General features: G+C 49.5%; 1 protein-coding gene across 1 annotated transcript in view; it reads right to left on the bottom strand.

Moving 5' to 3' along the window:
• GRIK4 (glutamate ionotropic receptor kainate type subunit 4) overlaps window positions 1-20,239 on the bottom strand; it is a 388,041-nt gene that overhangs the window by 71,583 nt on the left and 296,219 nt on the right. The window contains exons 11-12 of the mRNA XM_046684804.1: window positions 7,464-7,571; window positions 986-1,189 (exon numbers count right to left, since the gene is read on the bottom strand). Coding sequence (XP_046540760.1) covers window positions 986-1,189; window positions 7,464-7,571 — 312 coding nt within the window. The remainder of the gene's footprint in view (window positions 1-985; window positions 1,190-7,463; window positions 7,572-20,239) is intronic.

Here is a 20,239-nt window from a genome sequence, read left to right as displayed (position 1 = left end):
TAACACCGAGCTAAAGGCACGTTTCTAGGGCGTGAGAGAGAGCGGAGGTAAAGCACCTTGCCCTCTGGCACTTGCTGGATGCTGCAGGGGCTCTTTCTGCACTTGGAAAGCACAGAGAGGCAAAGAGGCTGGTTCAAGGTCACACTAAGGAGCCAGGTCTGTGCTCTCTGCACTGGGTACCCATCACCTATCCTGACCATAAAAACTCGGTTATGGAAATACGGACAGGGAATTAGTAATGACTTAATTAATTTTCACAGATGGAAATAGTGTATACCAAGAAAACATGAGATTTCCCCCTGGAAGGACTTTCTCCATTCTTGTTCTGACCTAACAGATGACTTTCTATGATGTTCACCTGCATTTTAATCAAGTCTCCACACTCACCCTGAAAACCTACAGCCTGTCCAGGTGCACCTTGGCCCTGGGTCTATAAAAGCACATTAACCATAGCAGAAAAGAATACAAGAAGGAACAAAATAACCGTAACTGTGACCAACTCCTCTGACAGTCAATTCCTTTTCCCCTCTTATTTAACCATGTCTCTCTTGACAGCACCTCTCAGATGTCAAGTGACGTGGGTGTGTTCCACTCTCCCAGGACGTGTCTAAGCTCTGCCAGGGCGTGCTCATGAGCAAGAAAATAATCAGAACAAAAGAAGAGCACTCGGATTATCCAAGCATGGGACCCAAACTTGCTAATCCGGGCTAATTGGCCAAAACCTCCATTACCTGTTACAGGTGCAGTCCTGGGAGAGCCACGGGCCAGGAATCTTGGTGGTCTTACTCACCAATGCATATCACCAGTGCCTAGCTCAGTGCCAGCTCAGTAAATATTTGTGCAATGAGTGGACAAATAAATGACAAATGCATGAATGATTGACTGACTGAATAAATGGAAGGGTCATGAGCATACAGCACAACCTTATGCTCTTTCGTCTCCCTCCCCAGCCCACCTCCATCCAAATCACCTGTTCTTTCCTTACCCTAGCGATCAGCTCCCCGACCATTCCTGTCCAGGTGCCATTGGCCTCAGGAACACCGTACACACCATCCCCGACCAGGCGGATCTTGTAGTTGAACCGCAGGATCTCCGCCAGCTCCTTGAGCATGTCCACACAGAAGCCCTCGTAGCGGTCATTGCCTTCCATCTCCTGGTGGTTCCCCTTCAGCATTAAATACGGGTTTTCCTGCAGCAAAACTGGGCAGCTGTCATTCTCACCTTAGCCCTGGTGTCTCAGCCACATGGGATGGTGGGGCTGGGGACGCAGGAGGTTGGGGAGAAGACGGGGGAGAAGGAGGGAAGTGGCTTGGGTGATGGGCTACTTCGGAGGTGGCAATTAGCTTCCCTCTCCGACTTCAAGGCACTTCTCATGCCAGGAATACACAATGGTCCCACTGTGAGAGGGTCAAGCTGAAGCCGCTCTACCTTATTTAAGGTCATCATCTGACTCCACCTCTATTTCATCCCTTCCATGTTTTTTCTTCTTTTTGTTTATTCTACACAGGCCTATCACTGGGCATTATGAGATACAAGGATGCTGACAAGAGAGCAGGCTGGGGAAGAATAGGTACTGAACAGCTGCACCCCAGGGCAGAGCATGTCCAGCCATGAGAGTGCCGGGGAGAGGGATGGGTCTCTCCTGTGAAATGTCCAGAGAAGTTTCCATGGAAGAGCTGGGATCTAAACTGGGCTCTGGGGATGACAGAACACTGACAGATGGAAGTGGTGTGAATGGAGGGCATCATGGGCAGGGGAAAGGCATGGTCAAGGGCATATCCCAAGTGAGAAGGAGCATGGCCTATTCAGGGGACAATAGATCCTCCATGTTGTTGGAACATGGGTTGTGTGGAGGGGTGAAGTGGGAGCATAAATTTAGAAAGACGAATTAGGATCAACATGGGCCTTGGCTGCCAGGACAAGGTGAATGGACATCACACATATATAGGAGGGAAGCACTGAGGGTTTTAAAGACTTAGGGATATGATTAAAGAATATTAAATAATAAGAGAGAGAACATCTGGGGGTGAGGACAGACCATCTCCTGATATTGGACACTGAGTCCTGAGCCATGACTTGACTTAGGTTGGACGGGAGAGACCTGGAAGAGACACAGAGAGGGTTAGGCTTGATGACAGGTTGGGTGTGGGGTGCAGAGGGTAGGGGTCCTCAGATCCTTGGAGCCCGGGTGGATGACCGAGGATGGGGTCATCGCTGCCAGGGATGGTTTGGAGTGGAAGAGGATTTGGAACATGTTGAATCTGAGGTGCTGGTAGGCTCTCCAGAAGGAAACGCCCAACTGAATGCTTAAAATGTGGAGTGAGGACAGGACTGAGGCAGGGATTGGGAGGCCTCTGTAGAGAGGTGATGGCTGAAGCTGCAGGACCTGTGAAGCCATCGAGGGAGAAGAATGGAGGAAGGACAGAGAGGGATAAGAAGAGGCCTTTGTCCTTGAGAAAAGACAGAAGAAGAATAAGACCCTGATCTTAGAGGATGGGAAAATGAAGAATGGCCATAGAAGACAAACCAGAAGCAGCCAGAAAAGCTGAAAATCAGGGAACTATGGTCAAGAAAGTCCAGGAGGAAGGAGTTCCAAAAAGGAGAATGCAGACACTCTGGAACACACAGAGATGAAGCAGGGCTGTGAGAGGACACCGGGGTCAGGCGTCACTGCTGGCCTCTTGAAGGCAGATTCAGTGGGGATGGCAGAACTCGGCAGGATTGGGGGGTGAAGGTGAAGGAGAGGTACACAAGTGAGAGTGGAGCAGCATCTTGAGAAGTCAGGAGATAAAGGAAGGCGGGCAGATCTCCCCTTCACCCAACTTCTCTGAGTCACGTCTCTCTCCGAGCTTCAGTTTCCCATCTGCAAAGAACTGGGCTGCAGGATCTTCAAGTGTCCACTAAGCCCAGGATTCATGATTCCCTAAATTGCAGGGAGCTGGAAGGGTACAAAGGTGTAGGTAAGGTGGTGATGATGGTGTCTTAGGATGGGAAGAACCAGAGTATATTTGGAGGTAGAAAGGGAGGAATCCCTCTAAAAGGACAAATGAGAGAAGGAAGACAGAGAAGTGCTAGTAGGTGGAACAAGGTCCCAGGATGTGGTGGAAGGAGACAGAGTCAGGGTGAGTGTGAGGCTGGGCAGTGGGCTGGAGGTAAGGGAGAGAGCATGGATGTGGATACAGAGAGGAGGTGAGGAGGTCAGAAGTGAGGGAACCCGTGTCACCCCCAGAGTTGTGTTGGGGGCAGGTGAGAGTGAAGTCTTGGTGTGTGGAAAGGTCTGGCAGAACTGCTCAGGGCATATGATAGGGTGTGAACAAGAGATGAGCACAGGGACTGCTAAGACCCAGCTGAAGCCAGGGGGCTGAATGCAGATTGGTAGCCGGGAGCAGGGATTCCAAGGACAGTTGGACTTGGGGACAGGCATGAGGTGAGATGGCTGAGCATCAGGACAGAGACCATTCTAGAAGCTCAGAGAGAGAAGTGCTGAAATGCTGATTAGCTGTGCTCAAGCTGGAAGGCGCTTCTGGGTTGGGGAGATGGAGAGCTGAGAGACCAGAGGTCACGAGGCCAGTTTTGTGGGTGTGATGAAGTGGGAGCAGGGAAGGTAGAAGGTTGTGCGGCAGCGAGAGGAAGCTGCGAGTTGAAGGTTCTGATTCACGATCAAATCCACTGTCCCGTCAATGACATGGGGCCAGTCTCCCTGCCTTCCAGGCATGCTGTCCGCAGCTCAGGGGCTTCTCTCTGCCCCAACAGCCCTCCCTCCCTTCTTCTGCCTAACCTAACTCATCCCTGTCCTTGGGGTCCCATCACCTCCTCCTACACCAACCCCCTTCTCAGAACTCCTACTGCACTCCCGGCCAGGGCTCCACACAACCATCCTCCGTCTTCCTAGTTGTGCCCGCTCCCAGGTGGAATGTAAGCAGACTGACTCCTCCCCTCTTTGGTGCCCCCACCTGGCTCCAGCATTAAGCACTTGTTACCTGTGTGAGTGAAAAGTGTTGAAATGGCCTCATGGACGGGGCTTGGCTGGGGTTCCCTCTCTAGGTTGGCAACGTCCCAGGGTATCTTTAATTATCTCAAGGAGTGTCACAGAATTCTCCCCAAACACTCTCTACTCTCAAGTTAACTTGCGCCACTGACATATTCAAAATAAACATACAAAGGGCAATCTTGGTGGGAGGAGACGTGTGTGAAAGCCCAAATGTCAGAGAGGTTGGGGCTCGCTGCTCTTTCTTTGGAAGATGCGGGGCCGAGCGCTGGCCTGGAGCAGGAACCCCCATCCGGGCCGGAGTGTTGGGAGATGGAAGGCGGCCATGCAGGGAAAACATTTCGCACGGGGTCTGACGTGGAGTGTGTGTTCCAGAGAGGGGGAGCTGCGGCTAATTCTGCGTACTTGTTGGTGTTAACCAATAATCATCCACGTGTCCCAAGTGTACCCTGACACGAGCGGGAGACGACAGGGATCAGTGCTGAGTTTTAAGGGATAAATCATTCAGGATTACCATTTGCAAAGGCTAACCCACAAATGGTCACCAGGGACTGAATTAAGATAATCATTCCTGGGAGGAGTTATTGACTTGTTTTGGCCATCTTAGACACACATGCACAAAAAAGCATTGTTGTTTGAATTGTACTTACTAAGTTACCTAATGTCACCTGACACAAAAATGTCCTGCCCCCATCCCTCATGAACATACATGTGCATTTGCGAACAACCATGGGTGCATGTGTGCATGCGTACACACACACACACACGTTGACTTTTCTGTCAATGTCGCCGTGGGACTGTGCCAAAGCTCTGAGCACTGTCCAATTCCAGACCCTGAGAGGAACTCAGCAACATTCCCATCTTCCTCCCAAACTCCTGTGGGCTTTTAAGGGACATCCCCCACCCAGGAGGAAAGAATTCCTTCATTCAAATTCTAACTTCGAGCTCTTAGTTTGTGTCAGGCACCCAGTCTCTGAGGAGCTCTCATTCTAGTAGGGGAGGTGGAGCTATAAACAACAGCCTCTAACAGGAGAAATGCCACAACAGAGGTGGGTATAAAATGCTAGAGACGGGGGAGGCCAGGAGTCAGATAAGAGACGTCTGCATGGAAGAGGTGACATATGAGCAGAGCTTTGAAAGGTGCGTAGGCATTTTCAGTTGGAAATAGGAATTAGGGGAAAGGGTATTCTGGGCAGAGGGAACAGCACATACAGAGGCAGGGAACAGCACGGTACAGTGAGGTGCTGGGCAGTCCGGTACCGCCAGACCCCAAGTTGCATGGAGAGGAGGCAGGGATGGCAGGCTGGGTCTAATTATGAAAGGTATATATTCCAGGCTCAGGGGCGGTGGGTCCTGGGCAGCATCGAAGGACTGTAAGGAAGGAAATATCAGGGCAATTCTGATTTTAGAACGAGCACCCTGACAGGAGGCGGGGGATAGACTGAGCCGGTGAGGAGGCAGCCTGTGAGGAGGCAGTGCTAGAGCTCAGGTGAAAGAGGCAGACGGGCCTAAGTCAGCACATGGGCTTCGGGGATGGCTGGCAGGGGACGGACTCAAGAAGGTGTATGTCAGAGGTAGAGAGGACAGCGGGAGGGAGGTCCCAGCAATCGTGCTGTGTGCTGCCCACCATCTCTGGGCTGGGACTGCAGCTGACTATGGCCCCAGCTCAGCCAGGCTCTCCACGTCTCAGCTGGGGTGATGACACCACCACCTTCTAGTCTTTCCGACATTTTCACGTTGGTTCAGATAGCACGGGTTGGAGCCGAGATGGGAAGTGTCTACAACCCTGGGAGCTGGAACTGCTCTGTCCATCCTTTGCTCTGGCTGTTCCCTTTGCCAGGAACGTTCCTTCCCCAAGGGCCACCTGGCTCTCACCTTGCTCCCATCAGGTCCCTGCTCAAATTCCCCCTTCTCGGTGAGGCCCTGACCACCTGGTGTTCAGACCGCCTGTGCTCTCAGCACCCCCATCGCCCCTTCCTCAGCTCTCTCTCTTTCTGAGCACCTAGAACAGTGCCCAGCACACAGCAATGACTCATAAATATTCACTCAACGAATGAACAACAATAATCAGTGACCCCCTGTCTCCTACCAAGTCAAGGGAAAACTCAACAGCCCACATTCATGTTCCTAAGACTATGGACCCAAGCCCTTTTCTGGCTTTATGCCTCTCCTCTCTCTACCAACGCCCATTTCCTGGGAAAACCTGCACTTTTCAGCATTTCCCGACACCAAACAACAACTCTCCTCATTCTCTTCTCCCTCTCTATCTCTCCCTGTCTTTTGGAGTCCATCTTCAAACGTCCCTTCTTGTCCTAAGGCTTTGCTGACCTCCCCGATGGGATGGGACCCCCTCTCTTTCAATCCTGTGGTGCTAGGTATGCGCCTCTTTCCCAGCTTTTATCCCACTCTGCTTCCAATGCATCAGTAATTCCAGTCCAGGGTTCCTGGGCCCCAGGAGTTCATGAAGGTAGTGATGGAGGTCCCTGAGCTCTTTCTATTATCTCAAAACCCCTAAAAGAAACAGACATGTTTGCAGACCTTGCACATTTAGCTACGAAAAGGCTGAGCAGGCTAACGAATACATCAAGTTGCTGCTTTGGGCTGCAATTATATCAGTGTAGCAACACTGGTTATCTCCTGCTGATAAGACGCTGTGCCAGGCAGGGAAATATGCTTTTGATTAGTTAAAAGCGAAGAGGGGAGAAGAACAAATTAATTATTGCTTAATACATGCAGTTGGTTTAATTGGTTAAAATCTTTTAAAACATGAGCTCTTCGGGGGGAAGAGGAAGAACCCTTTGGCTGGGAATGCACTTTGATTCATGCCACCTACTAAATTAGAACCTCTCTGAGGATAGAGACTGAGTCTTACTCATCTTTGTGTCTCCAGGATTGAGCACATGCCTGGCACATGGGGAGAAGGGCTTGGTAACTGTTGAAGAGAACTGAGTCTAATAGAAAAGGCAGATGGTCCCCTGCCCCATAGATTTAGAACTCTCTTCTCCACCTGGAAATGAAGAACCGGGCCATGAAAACCCACCAAAATTCAGGTGACCACTGCAGGGGGGCATTTTGCACATGATAGGCACCAAGCAAGGCAGGCTGTTGTGAAAGAGTTGGGGGCCGCCCTGATGGACTGGATCCAGCCCCCAGCTGGGCTTCTCCCACCTGTATCATAAGGTCCCCTTCCCGTGGCCATGCACAGCTGCCCCGGCTGTCAGGGTGCCCCTGGAAGAGGTATCCACAACCATGTGGTATCTCTCCAGCCCATTCCTCTTCCCCACCTGCTTTGAAACTCATCAAATATCATTTCCATATGCAACAGAGACTTGAGTTTAATTACACTATCACGAATTGGCCTCGGTGCTGTGATTAGAGCTCCCATCTTCTGTTCACGGGGAAGCCTGGTGTACCTGGAGCCAGAGGAGGCACCCTGGGGAGCTGCAGCTAGGAGGCCTGGGTGCACCCAGCTTACCAGGATGGTGGTGACGACCAGGGTGGTATTGAAGAGACTGTCGGAGATGTTGGAGGCGTAGAGACGGCTGTCCATGCTGAGGCCGTCTGCCACGTGCCACTGGCCAATCTGAGGAGACCAAGAAGAGAGGGCTGGGAAGAAATAGGGGGGCAGGAGGAGGCTGGGGAGCTGGGGAGCTGAGGTCCTGCAGTCCTCCAGGGCCGGAAGGAGCTGAGAGGCCAGTGCCCTGCCCCCGGGTGGGCTATGTATATGTAAGCCACAGAAGGAGGGAGGGATATGAGTATGGAGTAGAGGGGCTGGACCGGGACAGGGGTACTGTTACATAGGGTTGGGGGAGTGAGGGAGGGGTGGGAGACCTGTGAGAAGAAGGGAAGAAAGGGGTAAAGACTTAGGAGAGGTGGAAAAGGAAAATGGAAAAGCAAATCAGGAATGGAATGCGGTTCAGGGAAGTTCTCTTACACAGAAGGGAGTGAAACATGTGGAATGGCATTATCTTTTTTTTTTTCTTGAGGAAGATTAGCCCTGAGCTAACTGCTGCCAATCCTCCTCTAATGTCTGAGGAAGACAGGCCCTGAGCTAACATCCATGTCCATCTTCCTCTACTTTATATGTGGGACGCCTGCCACAGCCTGGCTTGCCAAGCAGTGCCATGTCCGCACCTGGGATCCAAACCAGTGAACCCCAGGCCGCCGAAGCGGAACGTGCGCACTTAACTGCTGCACCACCAGGCCGGCCCCCAGAATAGCATTATCTTGAGGCAGGAAGGAGCCACAGAGCTCTTTGGCTTCAGCCTGCCTTCAATAATTCTGATGACCTAAGTAAGGATCAGAACGGTATACTGGAGAGAACTAGCATATACTGGGCTCTTCAATATGTGTTTTCTGAATGGCTCAGTTGAACGAATGAACCAAAAAGGGAAGACCCATGTTCTAGTGCTGGTTGATTCCCTTGCTAGCTGCTAGAACTTAGGCAAGTTACTTAAATCTTTCCAAGTCTGTTTCCCCACTGAGAAATGGGGATGGACATGTTTGCCCTACCTTCTTCTCAGAGCCAACTGAGATCATAAATGCCCCAATCTGTCGTTATATTATTCAGCCAGACCCAGGAGCATGGATCTCAACTGTGTAACCTCAGAAAAGTTACTGAACCTCTCTGAGCATGCTTCCTCATCTGTAAAATGGGAATAATAGAAAGTTCATTGGGTCATTGTGAGATGTATTTAATTGACACTCAATAAATGCCATTTTCCTTCTGCTTCCCTCTTGTCTTGACTTCTAGGAAAAGAAAATCCACGACTTAGTTCCTCATTCTAGAAAGTCACTTAAACCTAAACGTAACATTATTGGGTTTTTAGATGGTCTGTTTGTTTTCCCAGCGAACCTTTTTATAAATACATCTGTGTGTGTGTGACACCAATATATTTCTACTAGCTGGAGTCCCTGGCAAATCGTTTCTGTTGCTGAGTGTTTGAGGTGAGCAGCCAGGAGAGATGGCTGACAGCTGGCTGGAAATCCAGTGAAATGCACACGTCTGCCTCTGCCAGGCATCTCCAGGCACCAGCAGCAGCTTCCCTGGAAAACTCTGACAGGTTCCCTGTAGCTCTGCTCACCAGAGCTGGGCTCTGGGTTCCTTTTGTGGAAGCTCCAACAGCAATAAAGACACATCTCACCCTTGGTCCCCACTCCCACCCCATGGGGCCAGAGGGTTGAGGGTCATGGGGAGCAGTGACCTTCTCCCTGACATCATGGTCTGGAGCTTGAAGAGGGAAGGGCCAAACTAGGGCCACCCCGGCCCATGAGCTGGGAGCTCTTACAGCCTCCAGTTCCAAGCAGGAGCCCGCTGGTCTCTACAGGTGAGCCTTTCACCTGCCAAAGGGGAGATGACCACAAACTCCTCTCCAAGCCTCCGGGAGGACGCCAACTGGAGGGGACTGGGCAGCTTTCTCCATCTCTGTGAGGGCAGGATGCTCCCGTACATGCTCGTGTTCATTTTTAGTTTATAAGCAGTGTCTCATGCATATCTCCACGGAAAACCCCATCTGACAGATAAAGAAACTGATGCCAAAATAAAAGAGCCCACTCAACTCAAGGTCACCTCGTCCACCAGAGGAGAGGCCTGAGCTTAACCCCTGTGCTCTTAGCTCCAGATGAGTCTTCCCAAGGAAGCTTTCAAGGCCATCCTGTCTGGCTCTTCCAACCGCACACTGTTTACCTGTCCGTCTCCCCCACCTGCCTGTGTGGGGCTGGCCTCTCTATGCTCACGTCCTAGCCCCTTGCTCAGGGTCTGGTACTTGGGAGCAGGGGAAGTCATCATTTCAATCGCAGCTTGCTGCTGTGGCGGAGGCCCAGGCAGAAGGTGGCTCCTCCTCTGGCTCTCTGGGGCGCCCACTGTCTCTCCAAGCCTGAGCTGCCCCCTCCTCCTCTCTCTCTGTAGGGGAAGGGGTGGGGAGGATGAGGGATGAGCTGGTAGATTTTCAAGAGAAAGGGGCAAGGAGAACAACAGTTGCCAGACACCCACTGAGCTAGATGTGTTCCACCATCTCCCTGAATTCTCCCACCAACCTTGTGGACTAGTGATGGGTTTTTATTTTATTTGTAAGGAAATTGAGGCTTCAAGAGGTTTAATGGCTTGAACTCAGAGCTGTCTGACTCCTAAATCCAAGGTCTCTGCTGCTGTCTCCCGGGCGGGGCGCCAATGTGCCCTCCACATAAGCAGGCCTCCCTAACCAGAGAAAGGCTTGAAGGGGCCTCAGCCATGCCGCCCGAATCCTGATCACAGAGCTTTTTCCTGCTGGGTTTTGATACTCCACAAAGTCAGGTGAAATGACTCTCTCCTCGGAGGCTCAGGTTCCCTGTCTTCAAAATGGAAGGAATTTGCTCCTGATGGTCTCCTAGGGTGGGAAGGGCCAGATTTGGCCAGAAGGACATAAAGAACAATGGGGTTGGATGTCATTATTTGGATGTTTGGGACATGATTGAACTTTCTTAGAGTCCTATGTGTCACCTAAATGTGCACATCACACCAACAGGGCAGGCTGGACCTCAGCTCCCCACTCCCCGCCACGACTTTCCCACCCCCACTGTTCTCAATGGACCCAATCCTCGAAACTGCCTGACCCAGCCCCGACTCCTTGGTCTTACCCGAGCCAAGAGATAGGCTTCCACAAAAGCCAGGGACAGAAATGATTTACCCAGAGCCAGATCTGACAGCTTGAGCAATGCAACCTCCCCTCCACCTCTGGGGACATGGCAAAGAGACTAATTAGCCCCTCAGCTCCAGTCGGGAAATGAATCTCCCACCCACCCTCCCATTAGCCCCCAAGAAATTAATAAACTCATCAGATCCAACAAAGCGGCTTGGCAGTTATTAGCCAGTGCAATCTAATTGCAGGAAGGCAGTGGGAGGGCAGGCAAGACAGAGCCAGGCGCCCTGGGATACAGGCTAATTGCCCCACCCACTGGGCACCTTCCATGCCACACACATGCCAGGGGTGGGCAGGAGATACAGCTCTCATCACTGACAATCTGTGGCTCTGCCTCCAGCCAAATTCCCTTGCTCCACCCCGCTGACACCTGCCCCAAAACCTCCTGCAGGGACAGCTGTTTTATAAGCCTCTTCCACATGCCCACATGTGTGGGCTTGATGATGCTTCAAATAATGTCTTTCTGCGGCCCTCTCTGTACTTTCTGTCGCTCCCACTTGTGCGGTCTTTCCACCAGTTTAGAGGCCCCAGAGGCTGCCGTGAAGGGAGGGGAGGGTATGGACTTGTACAACGCCACTGCTAGCCTACACAGCATCTTAATGCTGGTGCACAGCTGGGCATGCTGGATTTCAGCCTCTCCTTGCCCTTGGGCATCGCACAATCTGCACCACGAATGCACTCGCCCCGGGGCTGGAAGACCTGGGTTTAACCTGGCCTCTCTGCTTATAAGCTGTGTGACCTCGGGTAAGTTACTGAATCCCTCTGAGCCTCAGTTTCTCCCATCTATAAAATGGGGGTTAAAATGTTAATTATTACCTCATAGGGTTCTTAAGAAGATTAAATGAGATGGTGTGTGTGCAAAGTGCTAGGTAGTATCCATCAATTTAATTTTTAATGCCATTGTCTGAAACAGAAGGTGAGATCTCTTCTGGGCCCGACAAAGGGCTTTGCAGTGTGGACTTTAGTTTATCAGACAGATTAGACGAGTGTTTCAAAGTCTGGTTCCCGGACCAGCAGTTTTGGTGTTAGAAATGCAAATTCTTAGGCCCCATTCCAGACTGACTGAATCAGAAACTCTAGGAGGGCCCAGCGACGTGTGCTGCAGCAAGCCTTCCAGGTGATTCTGACGCCGGATGGATGAGAGACAGCAACGCAGACGACAAACGGTTGACAGGACAAGGCAAGGGTGGAGAAATCGAGTGACTGAGTGCCGACCAGTGGTGAGCTGGGAAATGTTTAAAAACTGGCTCTCCAGAAAAAAAAGACCCTGATTGGCAGCATTTGCTGATTTCTGTCGTATAAACACTCCCACTATGGCTGATTCCAGCTACTAATGTGACATCACTGAGCACAGAGACGTGCAGCGGGGTCTTGCTCACCGGGGCAAGTGGGCGCCAGCGCGACCCAGGGTGCCAACTGTGCTCACAGGGGCGGGCTCTGCACCAGGCACGAGAGTTTATGCACACGAGTCTCATCGCCCCTCCTCTTTGTCAATAAGGAAGGTGAAGTTCACCTAAGTTAATAATTTACCCAAGTCACAGAGCTGATACGTGGGAAAAAAACCAGGATTCAAAATAAGGCCAATGTGTGGCTTAACTGAGCTACAAGATTGGAAACAAATGTGTACTCCCTCTCAGTCCTGATTCTAACGCTCTTAGAAGAAACATCTGATAGGCGGGCATATCATCATAGGCATAAATATAACTGATATGGGGTGTGTTTGCATGTGCACAGAAAGTATCATTTATCCAAAGATCCCCAAAGGACATGGAAGCCATATAAATTAATAATTATCTTGTTCCTTTAAGTGCTAAAATTTGGGAGATTTTAATTATTTATTTGAAAGCCTTACTTCCAAAAATTCTTTCAAAGGGAATTATACTTTCCACTGTCCTCTTTTTTTTTTTTTTTGAGGAAGACTAGCCCTGAGCTAACATAGGCTGCCAATCCTCCTCTTTTTGCTGAGGAAGACTGGCCCTGAGCTAACATCTGCACCCATCTTCGTCTACTTTATATGTGGGACGCCTATGACAGCATGGCGTGCCAAGCGGTGCCATGTCCCCACCCGGGATCCAAACTGGCAAACCCTGGGCCGCCGAAATGGAACGTGCACACTTAACCACTGCGACACCGGGCCAGCCCCTCCACTGTCCTCTTAAACAGAGTGAGCATCTTTATCTTAAGACACAGTGTCAGCATTCTCAAGCCGGTTATTACACTGTCCAGTGACAGAAGGCTGCTCAGGGGTTACTGAAATGTGGATGCCACCTGCCCTCATTTCTGTGCTTTTGTAAGTTAATTTGTCTGCTCTTCATAGTGTCTCTTTTCTCTCTGTGAACTGTCACTTCTTACTGCTATTAGGATAGCTGTCTCAAAGAGCCCCTGTCCTTCCAGGAGCTGTGTGTAAGACCCCTGGGTGAGCAACAGAGGGAGCAAGCTTGAAAGAATTGCTGTAATGAAAACACAGGCAAGGCCTAATGGCGGCCTAGGGGCCTTAGAGAATGGACTCCATGACACCGATATGGGTGACCCACAGTCCTTTGGAAAGGTGACTACCGTACAGTTGAATGAGTGTCCAAGACCTGTATTTGGTGAGCCCCGTGACCCTGGGTCAGCGCACGCAAGCTGGTCACTCCCTCAGCAACACACCATGGAAAATGCTGGTCTAGGGGCCATGACCAAGGGGTCCTCTGCCGCTTCTGAAAGAGCTAGAAGTGTGTCACCTGGAGTCTGGAGCCCTGAATTAGCATCTCACACTATGACCACAGGGCTGGGTGACCCTGAGCGAGTCAGTTAATTTCCCTGCGTCTCGCCCTTCCCCAGCCTCCGCACTCATCTGAGTTCCTGCAGAACTTCCCCTGGCCTAGACTCCACTCTGGACGTCTCTTTGTTCTGTCCTCCACACGGCAGCAGCCAGTCGCTGCAACTACATCTCAGATATGATCACACTAGCCCCAGCGAAAAGCCCTTCAATTCCTTCCCATTTTGGTTTAAGGATAGAGACCAAAGTCCTTGGCACAGCCCACCAGGCCCTGGAGGCCTGGCCTCGGCCCACCCCCACACTCACCTCACACTCTCTCTCCACCTTTATCTGCACTCCTGTCACCCCCGTGTGCTCAAGTCAGCAAGCTCCTTCCTGCCAGGGTCTCGATGCATGCCAGCCCCTGTCCGGAACTCTCCCTGCTGTATGACCCCCTGCCCACCCCAGCCCGCTTTCAGCCCGTTCAGGGGTTGGCAAGCCACAGCCTACAGGCCAGACCCGGCCCGCTGGCTGCTTCAGGAGGTAAAGCCCATTCGTTTAAGTATTGTCTGTGACTCCTTTTATCTACATCTCTGTTCAGTAGAGTCGCAAAGCGGAAATATTTACTATCTGAACCTTATTGAAGTTTTCCAAACCCTGATCTATTTACACCTGTTAATCCTTCAGACTTCAGTTCAGAAATCACCAGGAAGCACATCCTTTAACTCCGGAAGTCAAACCTCTCCCAGAACTCTGTTCTTTTCCTTTGGAACATTTGTCCCGGGCTGTGATTACACACTCACTAACGAGACCATTGCTCGCCGCCTGTCTGCCTCACTGTGCTGCTGAGGGAGAGCCCTGCGCTATGGCAGAGACGGGTGGGCCTGCCCAGGGCTGCCGCGCGCCTCTTACCCCCTACAATCACTCGGGGGGCTGGCATTTGCCCACTTTGTTCTCTCCCAAGTCGGGAAAAAGGGATTCATTTTTAAAGCCCGGGGTGATTTCCTCACATCCTGGCCTGCCTCTGAGCCGGTGCCCATGGCTCTGTAACAGGTCATATGTTATGTCTGTTGAGACGTCTGTTCTTTGAATTCAGCACGGCCAGGACTCAGCACCCAGAGAGGCTGACATGACGCCAAGGGCGGGCGCGTCCTCTGGCCCAGTGTCAGAGTTCAAGGACACTTGTTGATCACCTTTGCGTGTTGGGCACCCAGCCACGTGGTTTGCTTACATAAATTCCCCTGATTCTGCATAACAACACGGTTATTATTCCCACTTGAGAAATATAGGCACTTCAGACAACGATAATAATGCTTAATGTAGGCACTTCTTACAAGGTTTTGTTGAATGAATGAAAGAAACTGAGACTCAGAGACAGCAAGCAACGTGCTGAGTATGACATTAATAGGGGATTAAACTGGGATTTGAATTCGTGTTCTATTTACTACTATACCATCTGGCTGAGTTAGAGCAGGTGCAGGCTATCCAGACCTTCGGACTGGGTCTTCCCACATACCTCTATCACTGTGAACTTGTTCTTTGGAGAATACAGGGAGTCACCTATAAGAGTCCACAAGAGTGATTCTGACCAAGGCGCCGGGTGGTTACTTAGGCGTTTGGCACAAGGAGATGCAGGAGGGGGCATCAGAAGACATATTTTCCATCCTCCTCTGCCATGCATAAGCTGTGTGACCTTGGGCAAATCATTTAACCTCTCTGAATCTTCCTCATCTGTAAAATAGAAATAAATGAACTTGCCTGCCCTTAGTATGGCATTGCTGTTGATAATCAACTGAGATAATGTGCATCATGGTTTTTGATAAGTCATAATAAGCCACGGGAACATAAGACAACAGTACTATTGTCTGGCTGGTGGGAATGTAGCTGACCAGAAGTCAGGAGATTTGGCTTCAAGTTCCACCCTGCCACTTTTGCTAGCTGTAAGATAAGGGTAGTCTTCCTTCCCTTCTCCACTTATTGGCATGTTATCAGCCAGCTCTGGTGGTCTAGTGCTTAAGATTTGGGGCTCTCAATGCCATGGCCCGGGGTTTGTTTCCTGGTCAGGGAGCCACACCACCTGTCTGTCAGTTGTCACACTGTGGCGGCACATGTTGCTGTGATGCTGAAGGCTATGCCACCGGGATTTTAAATACCAGCAGCATCACCCATGGTGGACAGGTTTCAGCAGAGCTTCCAGATTAAGAAGGACTTGGCCACCCACTTCCAAAAATTAGCCATGAAAACAAGTCAGAACCGCCTCGACAGCACCAACAACAACTGAGGCAATCACAGATGTGACAAAAGCTTAAAGGCAAACACAAGCTCTTTTTCTTCCAGATCCTTGTTCTCCTGGGCCATCCAAAGTTGAAAGAACCATAACCAACAACTCATTTTTTTTAACCTCAGGTTCAGGGCTCGAAGTTGAAGTTCTCTTTAGGAAGAATGCATATAATAATGTATTAGCATCTCCTGCAGTGCATGGAACTGATGTCGACATATAGGCACATAAATGACAGTCAGGTGTGAACGCTATGGCTGGAGACCCCGGGAATTAATTCGATTGAGTTACAGTTTCAGGGTCTCTACAATACAGGTGTGCACCTCGATATAAGACCAGCTCAAAGGGCTTGTAGTGTGAAACTCTATGGCGAACACCACTGGCATGAAGGAATAAAATGTTTATTGAATTTAAATCCAATATCTCCTATCATAAAAGGTTAGTCTACCCTGGAGATTGGGTCATGAGTAAGGGCCCAATTGAGAGCCTGACGGGGTGATGCGGGAAACAGAGTCACTCATATTGACCAAAGACCTCATTCTCGTAGCCAAAATATTCTTTTAGCACAAAATATGTGCTTACATGCAGAATGCTGTGAAAATTCAGGATCAAAGGACAACAATGGCAAATGCCAAAGGTTAGAGATCAAAAACGAGCCTGGGGAAAGCTGGGAAGACTTCCTATCGAATGAACTCTGCCTGGGCTTATTAAGCCTTCAACTCAGTTGGTCTAAGGCAATGTTTTGTTCAACTGTGGCTGCTACCCATTAGCGGGTTATGAAATCCATTTAGCGGGTCAAGACCTGCATTTTAAAAATGAAATATATATCTGGAATAGATCAGAGTGCAATGTACACAGCAGGGGTAACTTTGTTTTCATAAGCTTTGGTTGAATTATGCATCGATGGGTGTTAATGTGTGTCCTGGATTCAACCTAAATGCAAGTCAGCCTCAAAAGTATGACAGTACCTGGCACACGGGATGTGGACCTGTTCCGTACCTTATAATCAGCCCCTTGCAGAGGACCTGGAACATAACTAATGATCAATAAATACATTTTTGGCATCGATTAACTCCTAGTTCTGGTCACTAGTAACTAAAGGACTAACTATAAGAAAATTATACAAGCTAATACTTTTGAACATATACTGCATGCCACATTTTGAACTAAATGCTTTGTTATCTTACGTAATCTTCCCAACCACACTACAAGGGAGGTATGGCTATCATCCCTGTTTTACAGATCAGAAAACTGAGGCTTGGGGAGGTTAGGTTTCTTGCCCTAAGCTCCATAGTTAATGTGGCTTCAAACCCAGGCAGGTCCACTTTGCTACACTGCTCCCCAAGATAGTCATTTTCCTAGGCTATGGATGTGTAGTTAAACAATGAATTGTTATTCTTTACCCATTGGTATTTGCCATAAGCATTCCTGCCTGAGAGCCCACATCCCTGAAGTCAGCCGTTGCGTTTCCTTGCCTTTGATTCTGACTTACATCTTTAGAGGAGGATATTTAAATAAAGCTTGAGGAAGGCGACAGTGGGGTACAGTGCATAAAGGAAAGCCTCGGGAATTCTGGCTTCTGGTCTCCGAGTTCCATACAGACCACCAGCTCTGGGAGACTTCAGTTTGGACTCTCGCACTCCTCTTCACCTGGGGGTGCCCACTCATCCATCAAGCTTGTCCTGAACGTCACCCCCTTGGGGACGCCCTCCTCAGCCCCTCTGACTCAGTCAAGTCCCCATCACAGGGACTCATACACGGTGCCCTGAACTTTTCCTTTGTAGCACTCGTCACACCTGCAGTCACGTGACTATTTAGGTGCTTACTGGTTTCAAGCTCATCTCCCCCACCAGACAATACAGTCCGTGAATGATGAGACTCTGTCTTGCTCCCCATCACATCCCCAGTGCCTACCTTGGAATCGGTACTTAGCACGGCACACATCTTTACTTGGCAGTTGCATTAATAAATTCTCCTTTGTAGATCCAGCTCCCAAGAAGGCACCTGGTACTCAATAAATATCTGTTGAATTGAATTATGAAATTTCTTTGGGCAAGTCACTTCTTTTTAGTCTTCAGTTATCTTACCTATAAAAGAAGGATGTAGTCTAGCCCCTTCCAGCTCAAACGTGAATTCCTGAAAATGCCGGGTATATTTATAATGTGGCATAGTTTTGCAAAGTGGCCTGGGGCAAAGCCAGGGACAGACAGGCCTGAGAGGGACACCAGAAAAGGCCTCGGAGAGATGAGTGCAGGGGGCACTGGAAGCATGCTGCCCAGGTATGAAGATGAAGCAGGTGGCCACCCGTGAGAGGGACATGAGGAAGGGCATCTCCCACTGCCACGAAACAGCTCTCTCTGAGCCCAGTGGCTGATGCCTGGCATTCCGCCATTAGAGAGCCTGGTCTGGGGACTAAGACATCATGTTTGGTTGACCTGGAAATAAATCTATAAGTATTAACACATTCTAGCCTTCTCAGTTGCACACCCCATTTACAAAGGGATGGCAGGTCCTATACAAGGGAAGTGCTCTTCCACTCAGAGCTCACCTGAAATACTGCATACTGTTCCAGGCAGCACTCTTGAAGTGGAGCATAGACTAACTGGAATGTGTTCCAAGGATATTGACCAGGAAAGTAAAGAGACTGAAATCACATTATAGAATGAAAATGTAAAGGCAACCATGGGAAGGATGGAATAGACGTGCGGACCCAAGAAACAGAACAAAGAACAAAAGCAACAGGCTTCAGAAAGAAAGAATCCTGCCCAATACACAGACAAGCTTTCCAACAACGAGAGCTTTCCAAGATGGAATATACTGTCCCTATAGGTAGTGAGTTCTCCAACACTGGAGGCATTCAAGCACCAACTCTACTTCATGAGAACGCATTTGCAAGAATCCAAGCATTCGAGTACAGCACTGGTCTAGAGGACCTTTATTATTCCTTTTGGCCCCAGGAGCATGGGATCTAGATTCTACTTCTACATCAGGGGAATCAGGAGGAAGGCCAGGGCATCAAGGGGCAGATGAGGTCCTTGAACGTTGTGAGAAAACAAGAGAGCAAGAGTATGGGGTAATGAACACAGAGAGAAAAAGCCACTGTAAGAAAACTTCTTGCTGGTCTTCTCTCCTGGCTGAATCTCACTACAGTTGATTCTTGTTATTCATGGTGGTTAAGTTCTAAAAATTTGCCACAAACACCGAATCAGAAATACTGAACCATTAGGCCAGCCCGGTGGCACAGTGGTTAAGTTTGCATGTTCTGCTTTGGCAGCCCAGGGTCCACCAGTTCAGATCCCAGGTGTGGACCTATGCACTGCTTGTCTAAGCCACGCTGTGGCAGGCATCTCACATATAAAGTAGAGGAAGATGGGCATGGATGATAGCTCAGGACCAGTCTACCTCAATAAAAAAGAGGAGGATTGGCAGCAGATGTTAGCTCAGGGCTCATCTTCCTCAAAAAAAAAAAAAAAAAAGAAAGAAAGAAAAGAAAAGGAAAAAGAAATACTGAACCATTGCTCCTAAGGGAAAAACAGGGTTAGGTTCCTATGAGCCTCTGGTCACAGCATTTTCATCAAGCAATCAATATATAACCTCGTTTTAGGTGTGTTTCTGCTTACAGACACCTTATTTAATATATATTGTTGATTCATTCATATTGAATGACAGCACTGTAACTCATGCCTGGATGCTACTTTTCTAACAGCTGTATATTCTCTGTAAGGCGCATCACAGCTTTCTTGCACTTAGGGACACTAGACAGCACTTCAGCACAAAGTTTGCAGGTCATTTTAAACAGCAAAATCTCCAAAAGAAAGCACATAATGCAAAAGACATGACACTAGACAGACCGCAAAAAGGACACGTTTCCAGTATGAGAGCTGAAGCAAGAAGATGGCATGGCCTTGTTCAACCCCAGCTGGGAGCGTGCCCATCTGCCGACTCAGATTTTTCGCTGCTCTGTGCATATCTATGAAAGTGCTTGAGTATTGATTTGGGGTTACAAAGAGATTTTAGTGACTAAACAAATTTGCGAATAAGGAATCCACAAATAATGAGATCAACTGCACTCATCTGTGCTTGAATGTTTGGCTTCTGCCAAGATGTGCCCAGACTTCCATCCTGAATCCCCAACCTCTGGGATGCGAAGTGGAATTTGGTCTAGTCCTCATCACCCCTCCTGCCAAAGAAGACAAACCCACAGGGGCTGTTTTCAGGGACTCTAGTGACAGATAAATACTGTCTGGGGCAGGAGTGGAACTCAGTTCACCCTAGTCAGCTCCAACTGAAAGTACCACCCCTCACTGATGCTCCCAGAGGCTTAATGTACTCTCCAACTAGCTCAGGGTTTGAGAAGTCAAATGTCCCTGCATAGGGCAGTGAGGATGCTCAGATTGCCTTTCCTTCTGGACAGAAGTACTGGTTTAAAAATTTCCTTTACCTACATCTCAGCTCCCTCTTTTATTCTCGTATGGTCAAAAATCTCACAGACTCTCTTCTAAACATCTTGGGGATGATCAAACTGGCACGGGGTGAGTGTACTGCACAGTCTGTAA

This window comes from Equus quagga, chromosome 14 (genome assembly GCF_021613505.1).
Source record: "Equus quagga isolate Etosha38 chromosome 14, UCLA_HA_Equagga_1.0, whole genome shotgun sequence".
Taxonomy (NCBI): Eukaryota; Metazoa; Chordata; class Mammalia; order Perissodactyla; family Equidae; genus Equus; species Equus quagga.
This window is presented reverse-complemented; position numbering and strand designations above follow the sequence as displayed.